Source organism: Molothrus ater, chromosome 6, assembly GCF_012460135.2.
Source record: "Molothrus ater isolate BHLD 08-10-18 breed brown headed cowbird chromosome 6, BPBGC_Mater_1.1, whole genome shotgun sequence".
NCBI lineage: Eukaryota > Metazoa > Chordata > Aves > Passeriformes > Icteridae > Molothrus > Molothrus ater.
The window spans coordinates 9,731,909-9,746,140 of NC_050483.2; the positions used below are offsets into that span (position 1 = coordinate 9,731,909).

The following is a 14,232-nucleotide window of genomic DNA, read 5'->3' on the forward strand; positions in this document are numbered from 1 at the left end:
GTTGTTCTGGGGTGGTTGGGATATCTTTCCTTATCTGCAGCCCCTCTTTAGGGCAAGAACCCTCTGGGGAAGGGGGGTTAAAAGCATCTGGCACAGATCCTTCTGCCAGCGTTTGGGTTGCAGTTTGGCTTGGGGCTGCTGCGGGATCTCCAGCCTGGGGGCTGCCCTCAAGCATTGCTTGGCCCTGCTCAGGCTCCAGCCGGCTGCCGGGCTGAGGTGTTGAGCAATGTCCGGGCTTTGCTCACCTCTTCCCGGCAGTGGTTTCCCGCGCTCTGGAATGAGCCGAGGGCTTAGCGTGCTGCTAATCTCACTGTGTGGCTGGGAGGGAGGAGTGGGTCAGCCGGGGCTGGGAGCCTGTTGCTGCTGCGCCAGACAGTTCTGGGCAAGGCACTTGGAGTAGCGATGCGTGGGGGAATTAGGGAAATAATCTGTCGCTGTTGATCCCAGAGGCGGGAATTTGCAGCGTGGTGCCAGGCCCCAGGCACGGAAGAGGGGGAGAACCAGGCCAGCGGACGTGTGAGCGGAGCTCCCGGCTGGAATGCACCAGCTCAGCAAGGGATTGTCCTCGCCAGGCCGGGCGGCTGCTGCTGTGCCCGGAGCCTGGTGGCCGTGACAGCTGCCCGGACCATGGCGGCCGCAGAGAGCCCCTCCGCTGCCCTCCGGCGCCGCGACCTCTGCAGCCGCGGCATCCGCCTGGCCGGCAAGATGCGTGCGGATGTCGTCGACCTCCTGGACGCCTACGTGAGTTTGCCCTGCTCCCTCTGGCTGCTTCGGGGCTGGGAGCACTGCTGGGATCTGGGAGCTGTGCTGGGGTGCGAGGACTGACCCACGGCAGGGATGGGGCACAGAGTCCTGGTGGATCCAGGCCTGCTCACACCTGGGCAAGACTTGGGCAGCTCGCACTGCCCCGACACCCGCAGGGCTCGGGGCTGGGGATCCCCCCACGTCGGTCCTGCCTCGCTGATCCCCGGCGGGCCTCACCCTGCAGGTGGAGCAGCAGGGCTTGGATGCCTCGGCCAGTGTGGCGGCAGTGGAGGGGGTGCCGCTGGCGGCGGTGGAGCGCTGGGACGAGCAGACGGGCACGCAGCGGCTGCTGGAGAACCTGGCGGCCTACCGGGCCTTCCGCGCCCTGCTGGCCCAGATGCTGGAGGAGCAGCGGGAGCAGCTGGGCGAGGCCGACACGGGCCTGGGCCGGGCACTGGCGGCTGTCCTGCTCCAGGTCTCGGCCTTTGCCTACCACCTCGAGGAGCTGCTGCGGCTGGAGAGCCGCGGGATCCCCGGCGAGGAGGGGGATGAGGAGGAGGAGGAGGATGGGCCGCCGCCCCCGCCGCGCCTCAGCCTCTTCGAGCAGAAGCTGCGGGGCCTGGGCGTGCTGCGGGAGCTGGCCCAGTGGGCCGTGAGGTCCGTGCGGGACCTGCGGCAGCTCGCCAAGCCCAGCCCGGCCACCGGCGCAGCCCCCGGCCTGGCCGAGAGCTCCTGAAGGCGAGCACAGGGTGGGGGGGCTTGGGTGCCCCTGGGGCTCCTTGCCCACCCTCTCAGAGGGCAGCTGAGAGCGAAGGAGGGGACGTGGAGGGGAGGGACCATGCCAATAATCCCCATGCTTTTAATGCTTCTCCCCGTGGGGAAACTGAGGCACAGGCTGCAGTCTACCCTGGAGGGAGCAGGGATCTGCAGGGGTCCTTGGGCTCTTCCTGCTGGGCAGTAAAATTATCCCTCAGGAAGCAGCTTTGCTGCTCCCCCCAGGGCCTAGAGGCATGAGGCACTGCCCTTCTCTTTGGAATTTGGATGCTGCCTATGGCAGGCAGATGCTGCCTTGGGGCTCTTGTGGATGCAGGGCAGGAGCCAAGGGACAGAAAAGCATCACCGGGTGAAAGGAATCTTGGGACCTGCCCCCCAGCTGCAAGGCACAAGGCTTGGCCTCCTGCACGTGGACTCTCCTTCTGCCCAGCTTGGTTGGCTGCTCATTGAATTTCTGCTCTAACTGCTTGGGGGCTTTTGGGGAGGGGGGGGAGCAATCAGGAGGGGGAATTCTTAATTGCTTGGACGTGATAATGGAGAGGATCTTTTAACTGAAAGGGGATCTTTTAGCTGTGATTCAGAAGCCCCTCTGCAAGGGGGTTAGTGCCTGCAGGGCTTATTTTAGGACTGGGAATGGCATGGGAGAATCTAAGAGCCCCAACCACGTCGTTTGTCCTGTGGAGTGCTGGGATATTTCACAGCTTCCTGGGCCACGGTTCTCCTGCCGACTGGATGTGATGGCTGCCGTGTGAATAAAAGGGCTGGGAGATCTACCAGGGTGACGTACTTCTTGGGGGAGGTGGGGCAGCTCACCAGAGAGGCTGGGCTGCCCAGTTCCCACTCTAGGGAAGGGTGCATCCCAGTGGGGTGAGAGGTTTGGGGGGATGTGACCCACTGGGAGGTCATGGGGGAGACGAAGGAGCTGGAGATGAAGGAGATGGTGGGAAGATGAGGAGGAGCCACTGGGGCCACAGAGCAGGGAGAGGCTGGGGACGTGCGGGGCCGGCCCTGCACAAAGCGGCTTTGTGGTGGCAGGTTGGCACAGCGTCGGGCACAGCGCCTGCCCCAGCCCCAGCAGCTCCTGCACAGGCACGGGGCCTCTGGGAGACAAAGAGCAGCCCCAGGCTGAGCCCCCAGTGCCATCCTGCCCACCCCACCGACTCCACAGGGCTGCAGGGTTGGGGCAAGGGTGGTTTCATGGGGTCTTTTGCTGATTTTTTATCAGTGGTGCCTGCGAGGAAGAACCTGCACCTTCTTCATTGCCAGTTACTGCCTGCCCTCAGCTTCCTGCAGCTCAGACTGGATTATTTCAATCTTTATGCTTCCCTGCACTGGGGAATAACAATTTATGGCCATTATTTTTTTCAGGATTAGTCAAAGCAAGTCTCTTTTCTGACAAGTATTTTTCTTGCCTGCTGCTGTGTGCTTGAAGCCACCTTGCTCTTCTCCCCTTGCACCCTCCAGCTCAGCAGTGGCCGGGTGCTCACACCCTCCTCACCTTCCCGGGGGTGGCCAGGGACATCTGCAGTGTGTCCTTGAACCTCACCACCCGACCAGGTGGGAACAGACCTCTTTTCTCCGGCAGCACAGGCCGGGTACGAGGTGACCTTCAGATCCCAGGGAGCCGGCCAAGGCTGCAACCCGATCCTCCCACCTCAGCTGCTGGCAGAGAGCTCAGCTCGGGGCTGCATTTGCACTCCAGGGTGAAAGCAGCAATGGAGACCCAAGGTGGACGGTGGTGTTGCCCCAGGGATTTCCCTGGGCTTTTGCAATCTTCCTCACTCCTTCCCTGTTTCCTTGCCAGCTGGGTGCACCTGCATTTGTGGAGCAGCCACCGCGCTCAGGAATGGCCACCCTACCCAGAAACAATGGGAAAAAGCAATCCATTAATCCAAACCTCCAGGCTTTGGCTGAGCGAGAGGCTCCAGCTCTGGGCCTTTCCCTGCCAGCCAGCCCCCGCCATGCCGTGCAGAGGCGGTGACGTCTGAGCTGGCTGGGGTTTAATGCTATTTTTCAGCTGCAGCCCTGAGGGAATCACCAGTGAAGTGATTTGGCGAGGACAAGGGTGCCTGACAGCTGAGCTCCCGTGGTGCCAGGAGGCCCTTGGATTTGCTCTGCCATGGATTGAAGTGAAGTTGATCTGAGTGGCTGAAGGCAAACAAAGCTGTTCATTTTGGAATCAGAAATTAGGAGTTTGAGGGGAGGACAGTTGTATCCGTGTGGTTAAGGCTGCTGAGGACCCCTGCAATGGCCTCCTGCAAACTGAGGACCCACCAAAACCATCCAGCTTTGTGCTTTGGGAAGAGAGAAGGGATTTGTAGTGCTGGTGGGAACAGGGAACTGGGAGTGGGTGGGAGGGAGGGGTGCACTCCCAAATTGCAGCAGGGATGCAGCCACCAAAAGCAACCCATGGACATGTTTAATTTCAAAATAATAAATGTTTTTAGGGCTTAACTTGGCTGGGCACACTTTGTGGGGTTGGAAAGGTTTTGAGCTGGCTGAGGCTGCACCTCAGGCCTTGATGCTGGGTGAAAATGGATTTGCTCCTTGCCCAGGGGCCGGTGGGATTCCACTGTGCTGGTCCCACTGCTTCACCCATGGTCCCACACCAGTGTTGCAGTGCCGGCTTCTGACTTCTTGATCCTGAGCTGGAGCTGAGGTGGGTGGATATTCACCAACACTTTCCTTTTTTAATAGCAGGAAAGCCTTTTCCTCCTGTCTGAGTCAGTGGAAAGGATTTCCCCGGGTTTCCCCCGTCGTAGCCTTGGCTGCACTTGTCTGCCTCAAAGGAACAGGTGAAAACCCAGAGGAGTGGCTCTCTGTGGCTGTGCTGCTTTCCTGGGAAGGGCCAGGAGACCTCCCTCCTTGCAGGAAAATGTGCCTCGAGCGTAGCCCCATGTGTATATCCAAGTGTGAGCTGGAAAAAGGAGAACTTTGTGGTTCACCTCATCCTCTCTCACCACAGCGCCCGCCAGCTGGCATCACCGCAGTCAGTCCCCACCTGTTCCCCCTTTTCCTTCCCTTCGTTTTTTCCTCTCTTTTGGATCTTGTCTAATGGTTTCTCACCACAAACGCCTCTGGCAGGCACTCAGCAGCATGGGCAGTGCCTGGGAAACAGGTTTGTCCGGAGAGGAGCTCCACCACCTGCCTGGGGATGAGCTGCCTGCAGGCTGAGGTGGACCATGGACTGGGGGATTTCCTGTGCCACCAAACCTGGGACACAGGGGCAATTTGTACATTTCTCCCGAATCAGGAAAGTCCAGGTGTTTCATATACAAGGAAGTCAGTGTTAGGTGTGTCTGAGCACAGGAGCACAAAAGGAGGTGAGACCAGTCTGTCACCAATATCCTGCCATTCAGGGCTGTCCTGGGAAGCTGCTTATGGGGCTCCGTGGAAGAACAAGCTCAGGAATGTTTTTCTGGCCTGCTGGGAAGGGCCAGCACTGGCTGCTCCTGCGTCTGAGGGTTGCACAGGGTTGTGCACGTCACAGTAGGGGAAGCCAGGCAGCTGGGAGAGCTGGGGTGCAGGAGCTGGGATTACAGCCCACGTGACCCCAGACATGAGGCAATTTTGGGCTTTGAAACAATTGTTGTGTGTCATGGGTCACGGGCAAGAGCAGCTCAGGGGGCCACTTCCTGAATAAGCTCTTGGACCACATTTCTATGACACAGCACATGGAGCAGTTTCCCTGTGACCCACCAGCACCCTGAGTCAGTGCTGGCAGGCAGCGACTGGGGGGTCCCCACAAGGATGTGTGCACACCAGGGGCTCCCTGGCTGCACACCTGGTTAGGAGTACAGGAGAGGTGTCTTCGGGCTGCAGGGTGGGCGTACAGGGGCTACAGGGACAGTGGGGACCGGTATGCAGGACAGGGATACGGGGACAGTCCGGACCCGGGATGCAGGACAGGGATACGGGGACAGTGGGAGGTGTCGGGGTGCAGGATGGGGGTACCGGGACAGGGGCGCGATGGGTCCCTCGCCCCCCGCGGTCGCTCGGTGCCACCGGGGCGGGGCGCGCTGACGTGGCGCGGTGCCGCCCCCGGCCCGGGGCGCTCGGTGCGGGCGGGGCCGGGCGGAGCGGGCCGGGAGCGGCGCCGCGGGTGCGCGCAGGGGCGAGCGAGGGGCGGCCCGGCCGTGCGCGGCTCCGGCCCCGGGCGGGGGCGGGCAGAGCCCTGCGCCGCGCCGAGCATGCGAGAGCCGCCGGGGCGGGCGGCAGCGGCGCAGCCAGCCGGGGCCGCGGCCGGGGCGGCGGAGCCATGCTGCTGGCCTCGGCCGTGGTGGTGTGGGAATGGCTGAACGAGCACGGGCGCTGGCGGCCCTACAGCCCGGCCGTCAGCCACCACATCGAGGCGGTGGCCCGCGCCGGGCCGCGGGCGGGCGGCAGCGTGGTGCTGGGCCAGGCCGACAGCCGCCTGGCGCCCTACATCATCGACCTGCAGTCCATGCACCAGTTCCGCCAGGACACCGGTGAGTCGGCCCCGCGGCCCGGCCGTGCTCGGCGCTCCCGCCCGCAGCGGCCCCGCGCGGCGGCACGGCCGGGCGGGCGGGCGGGAGGGGCGTCCCGGTGTCCCCCGCTCCGGGGCCGTGCGGGGCTGCACCGAGCGGCGCTGCCGGGCCCCGCCGTGCCCGATCCCGCCGCGATGCCAGCTCGCCCGTGTCCTCCCACCTGGTCCCCAGGTCCTCGCCCTGCCCTCGCTGTCCATCCTGCCCGCGCATCCCTGGTCCCCCCCCGGGGTCGTGCTGCCCGCCCTCCTCGCTGCTGCAGGGCCCTGTTGCACCCACCCCATCCTTCTCCCTTCAGGAGAGCTCATCTTCTGTACACCCTTCCAGGGCCGTGCCCCGCTCTCTGTGCCGCCATCGACCTAGAGCTGAATGGCACTTGGGTGACAGATCCTGCATCCCGGGGGGATGGCAGCCCCAGGGCAGGGACACAAGCAGGTGCAGGGATGCTCGGGGAGGGCATGGGCAGGTGGGTGGGTCCCAGCGTGATGGGGCTGTCTGTCCCCCACCTCCTGGGGTTGTCTGGGATGTGGGGCACAAGCACCCATGGCAGGGCGTTAGAATGGGGGGGTTGTGATCCCCAACACCCCCGTGATGGCCAGTGTGCTTTGTCCCTGGGGTGCAGCAGAGCGCCAGACACCCTCCTTTGTCCCTCTTTCCCCAGCAGCCCTGGGGGCTGGCGGCGACCCTCCCCTGCCCGTGGGTGTGGGGACAAGGGACCTCTGCGAGCAGGGTGGCTGGGGGCCAGCTTCTGAGGGCTATTGTTGCCCAGGGTGGAGGACTGAAAGGGAGATTGTTCTGTCTCTCCCTGGGTTGCTGGGGATGTTGGTATTTTGGGTCATTAAACAGCTCTGATTTGGGGGGGTCGCGACCCTGGCAGGCCCTGAATAGCTATTGTTCCCTTTCTTCCCCTGTTGAATGGGAGGCCGGCTGGCGGCGAGGGGCTGGGGGAACACACAGCATTCCCACACTGCTGCCTGGGGACCGCCAGATGCCGCATGCCGCCGCCAGATTAGGATAAATCACTGCCCCGCTCCCCTCGGCTTTTCTGCCCCGAGTGCCCCTTGGCAGGACAGGGCGGGTGGCTCGGCTTGTCTGGGGTGTAGCTGCACCCCGTGCCCCTTTGGCAGGGTGCTGATAAACACCTTTTCCTTCTTATCCCACTCGTGTCCCTGCGGGACCTGCGGTGGCGGCTGTTCTCTGCGGAGAGGTGGGGGTGAGAAAGGACTGAAATTCTTGGAGGCTTTGCAGGACACGTGGTGAAAAGCCGAAGCAGCAGACTTGTTATTGCTTCTCTTTGAGTGCTTTCTTGTTCCTCACGCTGGGCTGAGCCATGGGGATCCGCAGAGGGACCTGGAGGCAGTGGTGCTTGTCCCACCTGTTACCAGACACCTCTGGGCATTAATGACGTGCTCAGGATGGGACCCCAGTACCATGCACACCCAGTCCTGCCCCGCTGTGAGACATCCCAAAGAGGAAGCCTTTCTCCTCATTGTAGGAGTTCCTAAAATTTTTGTCCATGCTTCGAATGCATCCTAGTTGATTGGGAGTGGTGGAAAAGGACACGACTAGCCAAAATAAGGATGCAAGGCACAAAGCCTTGGTGCTTTGTGCTCTCATCCCACTCCTAATGTTTGCTGATGGGGCAGCGGGAGTTGGGCATAGGGCCCCGCTCAAACTCCTTAGCTTGGCCTCACAGGGATTTTCCCTGTGAGGAAAATCAGTTGCCACAGTTGGGGTTTTCATCGGGGCCGGTTTGGCAGCTGCAGATGGTGGGGCTGGCATGAGCCCCGGTCCCCTACGTGTGTGAGGATCTGTGTGTGTCACTGCTTGGGGCTCAGAGCTGCTCTGAGCTCAAATCTTTTATTCACCTGTTCCAGCCCAGAGCTGTGAGGGAGACAGGCACTGCAGGACTTGGGTGCCCTAATGCCTGGTTTCATCAGGCTCCCGCGGGAGGTCCCTGGGAGCAGGCTGGAGCAGCCAAGCTTGTGGTTGTTTCCCCATCAGGGCTGAGTGGCTCCATGCTTGGCCTGTGGGCCAGTGGGAGTGAAATCTGCCCTTCCCTTCAGCCCAGTTGCACTGGTAGTGCACCCCAGGCTGTGGGGTGTAGGAGCTCCCTGCCCTCTGGGGAAACTGAGGCACACCGGTCCCCTGGCAGGGCGGGGACAGCAGCAGAGCCGGAAAGCCGCGCTGTCCCCGCGTGGAATGGCACCGGCAGGGCAGGTCGGGGTGGTTTCGCTGCCTGCCCACGGGTGGGTGCTGGCGCCAGGGTCTGACGGCATCTGTCGCCCTCCCTCAGGCACCATCCGGCCCGTCCGGCGCAGCTACTACGACCCGTCCTCGGCGCCGGGCAAGGGAGTGGTCTGGGAGTGGGAGAATGACAGCGGCACGTGGACGCCCTACGACATGGACGTGGGCATCACCATCCAGCGCGCCTACGAGAAGCAGCACCCCTGGGTGGACCTGAGCGCCATCGGCTTCTGCTACGTCATCGACTTCGCCACCATGGGCCAGATCAACCGGCAGACCCAGCGCAAGCGCCGCGTCCGCCGCCGCCTCGACATGGTCTACCCGCTGGTGTCGGGCACCCTGCCCAAGTCGCAGTCGTGGCCGGCCAGCCCCGGGGCGGCGGCGGCCCCGCCGGTGCCCGCCTGCACGTGTCCCCAGTGCCTGCTGGTCATGAGCGTCAAAGCCGCCGCCGCCGCTGCCGGCCCCGGCACCTCCACGCTGCAGCCCCGCAAAGCCGCCCCCGCAAAGCCGCCGGCCACCCCCAAGCCCCCAGTGCCCGCGGCGGGGCCGAAGGCGCCGGACGGCGTGGCCGCGGTGCGCGGCTCGCTGAAGCCGCTGGCGGCGCAGGGGGGCCGGCGGCAGGCGGCCAGCACGCCCGCCCTGAGCTCGGCCGGCGCCTCCGGCAGCCCCCCCGGCGGCGTGGGCAGCGGCAAAGGCTCCCGGGCCAGCCTCGGCACCCTGAACCGCAGCCACCTGCAGCGCCTGGCCATCGCCCAGTCCCGAGTGCTCATCGCCTCCGGGTGAGTCCCGCGGTGTGCCGGGCTGGAGAAAGGGACGGCACAGACTTTTCCCCCTCCCCAGGGAAGGCTGCAGCCCTCACTGCAGGCGTCTGTCAGCCCTGAGTGTGGTGGGAGACCCTCGGTGGTGCCCAGCCTCCCGTGGAGGGTAGTGGGTTCTACTGGGCCCCTCGCCTTCCCCACAGGTGCCTGGGGACCGGAGCAGGGATGGGGTGGCTCCTGCATCTCAATGAAGAGGCTGAGGCTGCTCTTTCTCTTGGAGTCAGGGTTTGGGTGGGGGACTGCGAAAGGCCCAAAGAAAAGCCATTCAGGCCCCATGAGAAGGGGTCCCTCCAGACCCCCACCCTCCAAAGACATTTTTTTGTGATGGGGTGGACATTTAATGGGCCTGTTTCTCCCCTTTGTCTGGCTCTGCCGTCAGCCTTCTGTCACAGCCTGGCCCCTTTCCTCTCCCTCTCCATTCTCCCCCTTCCCTCTGCTCCTGACCTGCTGGGAAACTTTCCCATGGAAGAGAGCCCCAGGGGGAGGGGGGAAAGAGCTGTGGCAGTGACGTGGCTGTAGGAGAAAAGAGGAAAAGAAACAACAGACTGGCCCGGGGAGCTGTGACAAAAAGGGGCCATGAATGGAGATGCAGTCAGGGTTTCTAAAGCGCCAGAGAAAAGGCAGTGGTGGGGCAGGGAGGGGCATGTTGCCCCGTCGGGGGGATTCTCTTTTTCCAGCCACGGCCTGTGCAGTTGCTCAGGCAACTGTTGTGTGGCCCCTGGGCCCTGTGGGGACGTGGGTGCCTCCTGCCTGTCCTGACGTGGTCTGTGCTGGCTCCCCTCAGGGTCCCCACCGTCCCTGTGAAGAACCTCACTGGCTCCAGCCCCGTCAACCCAGCACTGGCAGGTGAGGATGGGGCCGCAGCGGGTGCTGCTTCCCCCAGGGTGGGAGGACAAACAGCCCCAGTGGGGCAGGTTTTGGGGAGCCTCTGGGTTTCAGGGTGTTTTCCTCAGTGCCATTTGTTCCCTCCTTGCACAGGGATCACGGGGATCCTCATGAGCGCGGCCGGGCTGCCCGTGTGCCTGACCCGGCCCCCCAAGCTGGTGCTGCACCCCCCGCCCGTCAGCAAGAGTGAGATCCAGTCCATCCCCGGCATCTCCCACTCCTGCCGCAAGACCACCAAGAAACAGGCCAAGAAGGGTAAGAGAGATGTCCCTCCTGCCCTTCCTGGTTCCCCTGTGCCCCCCATCCCTTCTGCTGCCCCTGGCAGTGGGTTTCTCCCATCCTTTGACCCTCGCTCTCCCGCAGGTAAAACCCCAGAGGAGGTGCTGAAGAAATACCTGCAGAAGGTGCGGCATCCGCCAGATGAGGTGCGAGCAGCAGGGCTGTGCCAGGGGCTTTCTCCTGGGATGAGGGGCTGGGGACACACGCAATGCCACCCTGTATGGCTCTGCCCTGTCCCCAGAGAGGGGCTGTGTGCTGCGTGCACGGCCCCTGCAGGGTGACAGCCCTGCCCAGGGCTGGGTGCGGGTCCCTGGGTGAGAGCAGGGCAGCCCATCAGCGCCCATCCCTCTGATCCCTGTCCTCCCTCCGGCACAGGACTGCACCATCTGCATGGAGCGCCTCTCTGCCCCCTCTGGCTACAAGGGGCCCCAGCCGGCCATCAAGCCTGACCTCGTGGGGAAGCTGGTCAAGTGCAGCCACGTCTTCCATCTCCACTGCCTGGTGGCCATGTACAACAACGGCAACAAGGTGAGAGCCTGTGGCCCCGGGGACCCCCAGCTCAGCCACCTCTGCTGAGCTCCATGAGCTGTCCATGGAACAGAGCTCCAGCCTAGCTGCCCTGGAGGACTCCTGAGCTCTCATCCTGACTCAGAGTTTAATTTTTATCAGCTGCAAGCACTTGGGGACTGCTAAATCAGAACTCAGGGTTGTGTGGGTCTGTTTCCCCCACTATGCCCAAATTTTTGTGCTTGTTTTCCTTACCAGGGTGGACTTTGATCCCTGCATGTTTGAGCAGAGCTACCTGGAATTTGGTGCCAGGCAGTGCTTCTCCAGCCACGGGAGAGTTTTTGCAAATACCCCTCGTGCTTGACATTCCCTGGAAAATGCATTGTTTGGAGATTTTCAATATTTTTTATATTTTCCTCTTTGAAAAAACAAAGCAAAACAAAGCACCAATTCAGAGCTAGGGAAAGCAATGAGGACTGGAAAACTGATGGGGAAGAGAAATGCAGACCTCAGGTGTTTGGTTGAAGTTGGATAGTGCATTCTCCCAGTCCTACCCCAGGTTCCTGAGAGTTTTTGAAATTATGTTTTTCCCAATTAAAACAACATTCAGTGCTGCTCAGGGACTCAGTACTTGGCGTGGCTCAGTGCTGGAGATTCTGATTTCACCATGTCCCCCTTTTTCCCACTCTCAGGATGGGAGTCTGCAGTGTCCCACCTGCAAAACCATCTATGGGGTGAAGACAGGGACGCAGCCTCCCGGGAAGATGGAATATCACATCATCCCCCACGCGCTGCCCGGCCACGCCGACTGCAAAACCATCCGCATCATCTACAACATCCCCCCGGGGGTGCAGGTGGGTCTGGGGGGGCCACCGGGGGGGTCTGGCAGCCCTTGTCACGGCTCTATCGCCCCCAGGTCCCGCTGCAGCTCGTGCCTTGGCTCAGAAGCTGCTTGTCCATAAGGATGTTGTGGGAAGTCTGGGGTGTATCTGCATGAAAGTGCTGTCCCTGTCTGCTTGGTGGCAGGGGGATGGTGGCCATCAGTGCCCACCAAGGCTTGGGGAGTTGCCCTGTGCCCAGAGATTGCTTTTGAGCTCCAGAAGGGTTTTCTTTTCCCCTCCACATTGCAGGGACCAGAGCATCCAAACCCTGGGAAGAGCTTCACGGCCCGTGGCTTCCCCCGGCACTGCTACCTGCCAGACAGTGAGAAGGGCAGGAAGGTGAGGCGTGCCCGGGTGGGAAAAGCAAACATGGCTTAAGCAGGGGAATGTGGGTGGAGGTTTAACCCACAGCCCATCCAGCAGGCTCTGCAGGAGCCCTGTGACCTTCCCCTGCAGGCTCGGCAGCCCTGTCCCTCTGTTCTGGCTGGGGCAGGAGGCTGTGCTGGGATGCTCCAGGAGGCCTTGCCTGTGGGCTGCCCACGTGGCCGTGCCTGCTTTGCTGCCTGCCCCATTCCTGGCCTCCACAGGTACTGAAGTTGCTGCTGGTGGCCTGGGACCGGCGCCTGATCTTCGCCATCGGGACCTCCAGCACCACGGGCGAGTCGGACACAGTGATCTGGAACGAGATCCACCACAAGACAGAGTTCGGCTCCAACCTCACTGGCCATGGCTACCCCGACATCAACTACCTGGACAATGTCCTGGCTGAGCTGGCAGCCCAGGGCATCACTGAGGAGAGCCTGGCCCAGGAGAAGGACTGAGACTGTGGCAAGGAGGCAAGGAAAGGGTTGCCTGTGCTGGCACCCACCAGGATAAAGCTGCTGGAGATACCTTCCTGGGGGTTTCCAGGGCACACCTGGAGCCCCCTGCTCCCAGTGGCAGCCACGCAGTGCCCCAGGCTGGCTGGGAATGTGGGAGAAGGTCCTTTTGGCCGTCCCCTTCACTCCTGCAGGGCGGGAACATCCCCATACACAGCTGTGGGGCTTCAGGCTGGCTTGGCCGCCCCTCTGGATGGTGTTCTGTCCTCGCTGTCACTGTGCTGAGGGCGTGGGGAGTGCCAGGCTCCCCTCTCTTTCCTCATCTGTGCCAGTCCCAGCCTGACCCAACACCCCTGCCACCCACCTGGGGCTGGGACCTGGCTTGGGGTGGGAGCTGGGGCCACAGGAGTCCCCCTTGCTCTGCCTCGTCCCTCTGACGTTTGTTTGTCCGTTCGTTCTGTCCGGTACCTCCCCACTGGTCTCCTGTGTCTGTGGAGGTTGGGGGGCCTGGGCTGCCTCAGCTCCCCCCAGCCCTGCCCCCTGCTCCCCTTGGCTGTGTCTGAGCTGTGCCCTGCAGGGTCCCCATGTCCCTCTGCATGCCAGGGAGGGGCTGGTGGGTGGTAGGAAGTGTGTGTGGGGGGACAGTGACATCCCACCCCCCCGCAGTGGGTTCCTTGAACTGTTCGTATGGGGGCGTCCCCACGTTGGAATTTCTATATACCTCGTGTTTTGGGGTTTTGTCGTATATCTGTACATATAGGGGGCATCTGGGGAGGCAGCCTAGGAGAACGTAGTGCTGCAGCTGAGCTGGGGCTGGGCACAGTGGTGCTTGGGGTTGGGACAGGGGCTGTGGGGCCCCCCACCCCGACAGGGCTCTGCCCCACGGGAGGGCTGTCACTTGTGGGTCCCCATGGGGCCAGGTGCAGGTGGGGTAAGAAGTGTCCCCCTTCCTGCCCCCGGAGAGGCCTTGGAGAGGTCTGCAGGGGAAGGTGCTTGGTGAGGGGTTGGCGTGGGCTGGGCCAGGAGGGTGGTGTGGGTAGGAGAGTGTGGGTGATGGGGGTGGGGGAAGTGTGTTCCAAGGCTCTGGGGGTCCCTGTCAGCCCCCTGGGCTGACTGGGCCTTGGAGAGCCCAGGTGGAAGAAGGTGTCCCTGCCAGGGCAGGGGTTAGGAATGAGAGTCTGTGGGGTCCCTTCCATCCCAAACCCGGGGTTCATGGGGCCTCTCAGAGCCACTTGTGCCGGGTGCTGGGGGTTCCCCGGCCCTCTGTGCTGGTGGGAGGGGGGCCCATCCTGCTGTGCATCGTTCTGTTGTCGTTGCTGTTTTTCCTCTCCGTGGCCTGGAGGGTCCGTCACCCCCGCGGCCACCCCGTGGAGGGGCTGGGGGTCAATAAAGCGGATGGCAGGGGACTCTGGCGGTCCCTGCACGGCCTGGCCTCTCCGTTGTCTTCTGTCAGTCATCTGTGTGGCCGGGCGAGCCAGGGGCACTGTGGGCAGGGCCAGGCACCCCGAGTCCCCCTGATTTCCCTTTGCACCCATCTGTGCCCAGCTGCCCTCAGCGTGGGTTGTTATCTTCTACCTCAAGGGAGAAACCCTCTTTTCCCAGGCACACGCCCCTGTTTGGGTGGCTCTCAGCCGTATGATTTCTCCTCCACTGCACGCCCTGGGTTTTCCCCAGTGCAGACAAAGCCTGTCTGGAGCTATGCAAAACCCTCTGGGCGAGAGGGGGGAGGGTCTCCCACCTCCGCGGTGCCAGCCCGATGGCTCTTACTGTGAGT

At 62.7% G+C, this 14,232-nt stretch overlaps 2 protein-coding genes across 2 annotated transcripts; both read left to right on the forward strand.

The window, feature by feature from the left end:
* The first annotated feature begins 552 nt into the window (after nucleotides 1–552).
* CNTF (ciliary neurotrophic factor) lies at nucleotides 553–1,969 on the forward strand. Its single transcript, XM_036384727.1, has 2 exons — nucleotides 553–741; nucleotides 989–1,969. Exons 1-2 carry the CDS (start codon nucleotides 628–630, stop codon nucleotides 1,478–1,480), a joined length of 606 nt encoding a protein of 201 aa, XP_036240620.1. The 5' UTR covers nucleotides 553–627; the 3' UTR covers nucleotides 1,481–1,969.
* A 3,755-nt stretch (nucleotides 1,970–5,724) lies between these two features.
* Nucleotides 5,725–13,895, forward strand: DTX4 (deltex E3 ubiquitin ligase 4). The gene is made up of 9 exons (XM_036384629.1): nucleotides 5,725–5,987; nucleotides 8,320–9,049; nucleotides 9,873–9,934; nucleotides 10,067–10,228; nucleotides 10,337–10,398; nucleotides 10,628–10,780; nucleotides 11,452–11,613; nucleotides 11,890–11,979; nucleotides 12,228–13,895. The coding sequence occupies exons 1-9, from the start codon at nucleotides 5,777–5,779 to the stop codon at nucleotides 12,459–12,461; spliced, it is 1,866 nt and encodes a 621-aa protein (XP_036240522.1). The 5' UTR covers nucleotides 5,725–5,776; the 3' UTR covers nucleotides 12,462–13,895.
* Nucleotides 13,896–14,232: the final 337 nt, after the last annotated feature.

Excerpts from the sequence above, each read along its gene's own strand:
- DTX4 (XM_036384629.1), top strand. The coding sequence starts at position 5,777 with ATGCTGCTGGCCTCGGCCGTGGTGGTGTGGGAATGGCTGAACGAGCAC. Across the intron at positions 5,988-8,319 it reads CCAGTTCCGCCAGGACACCG|GCACCATCCGGCCCGTCCGG; the intron begins GTGAGTCGGCCC and ends GCCCTCCCTCAG. Across the intron at positions 9,050-9,872 it reads CGAGTGCTCATCGCCTCCGG|GGTCCCCACCGTCCCTGTGA; the intron begins GTGAGTCCCGCG and ends GGCTCCCCTCAG.
- CNTF (XM_036384727.1), top strand. The coding sequence starts at position 628 with ATGGCGGCCGCAGAGAGCCCCTCCGCTGCCCTCCGGCGCCGCGACCTC. Across the intron at positions 742-988 it reads TCGACCTCCTGGACGCCTAC|GTGGAGCAGCAGGGCTTGGA; the intron begins GTGAGTTTGCCC and ends CTCACCCTGCAG.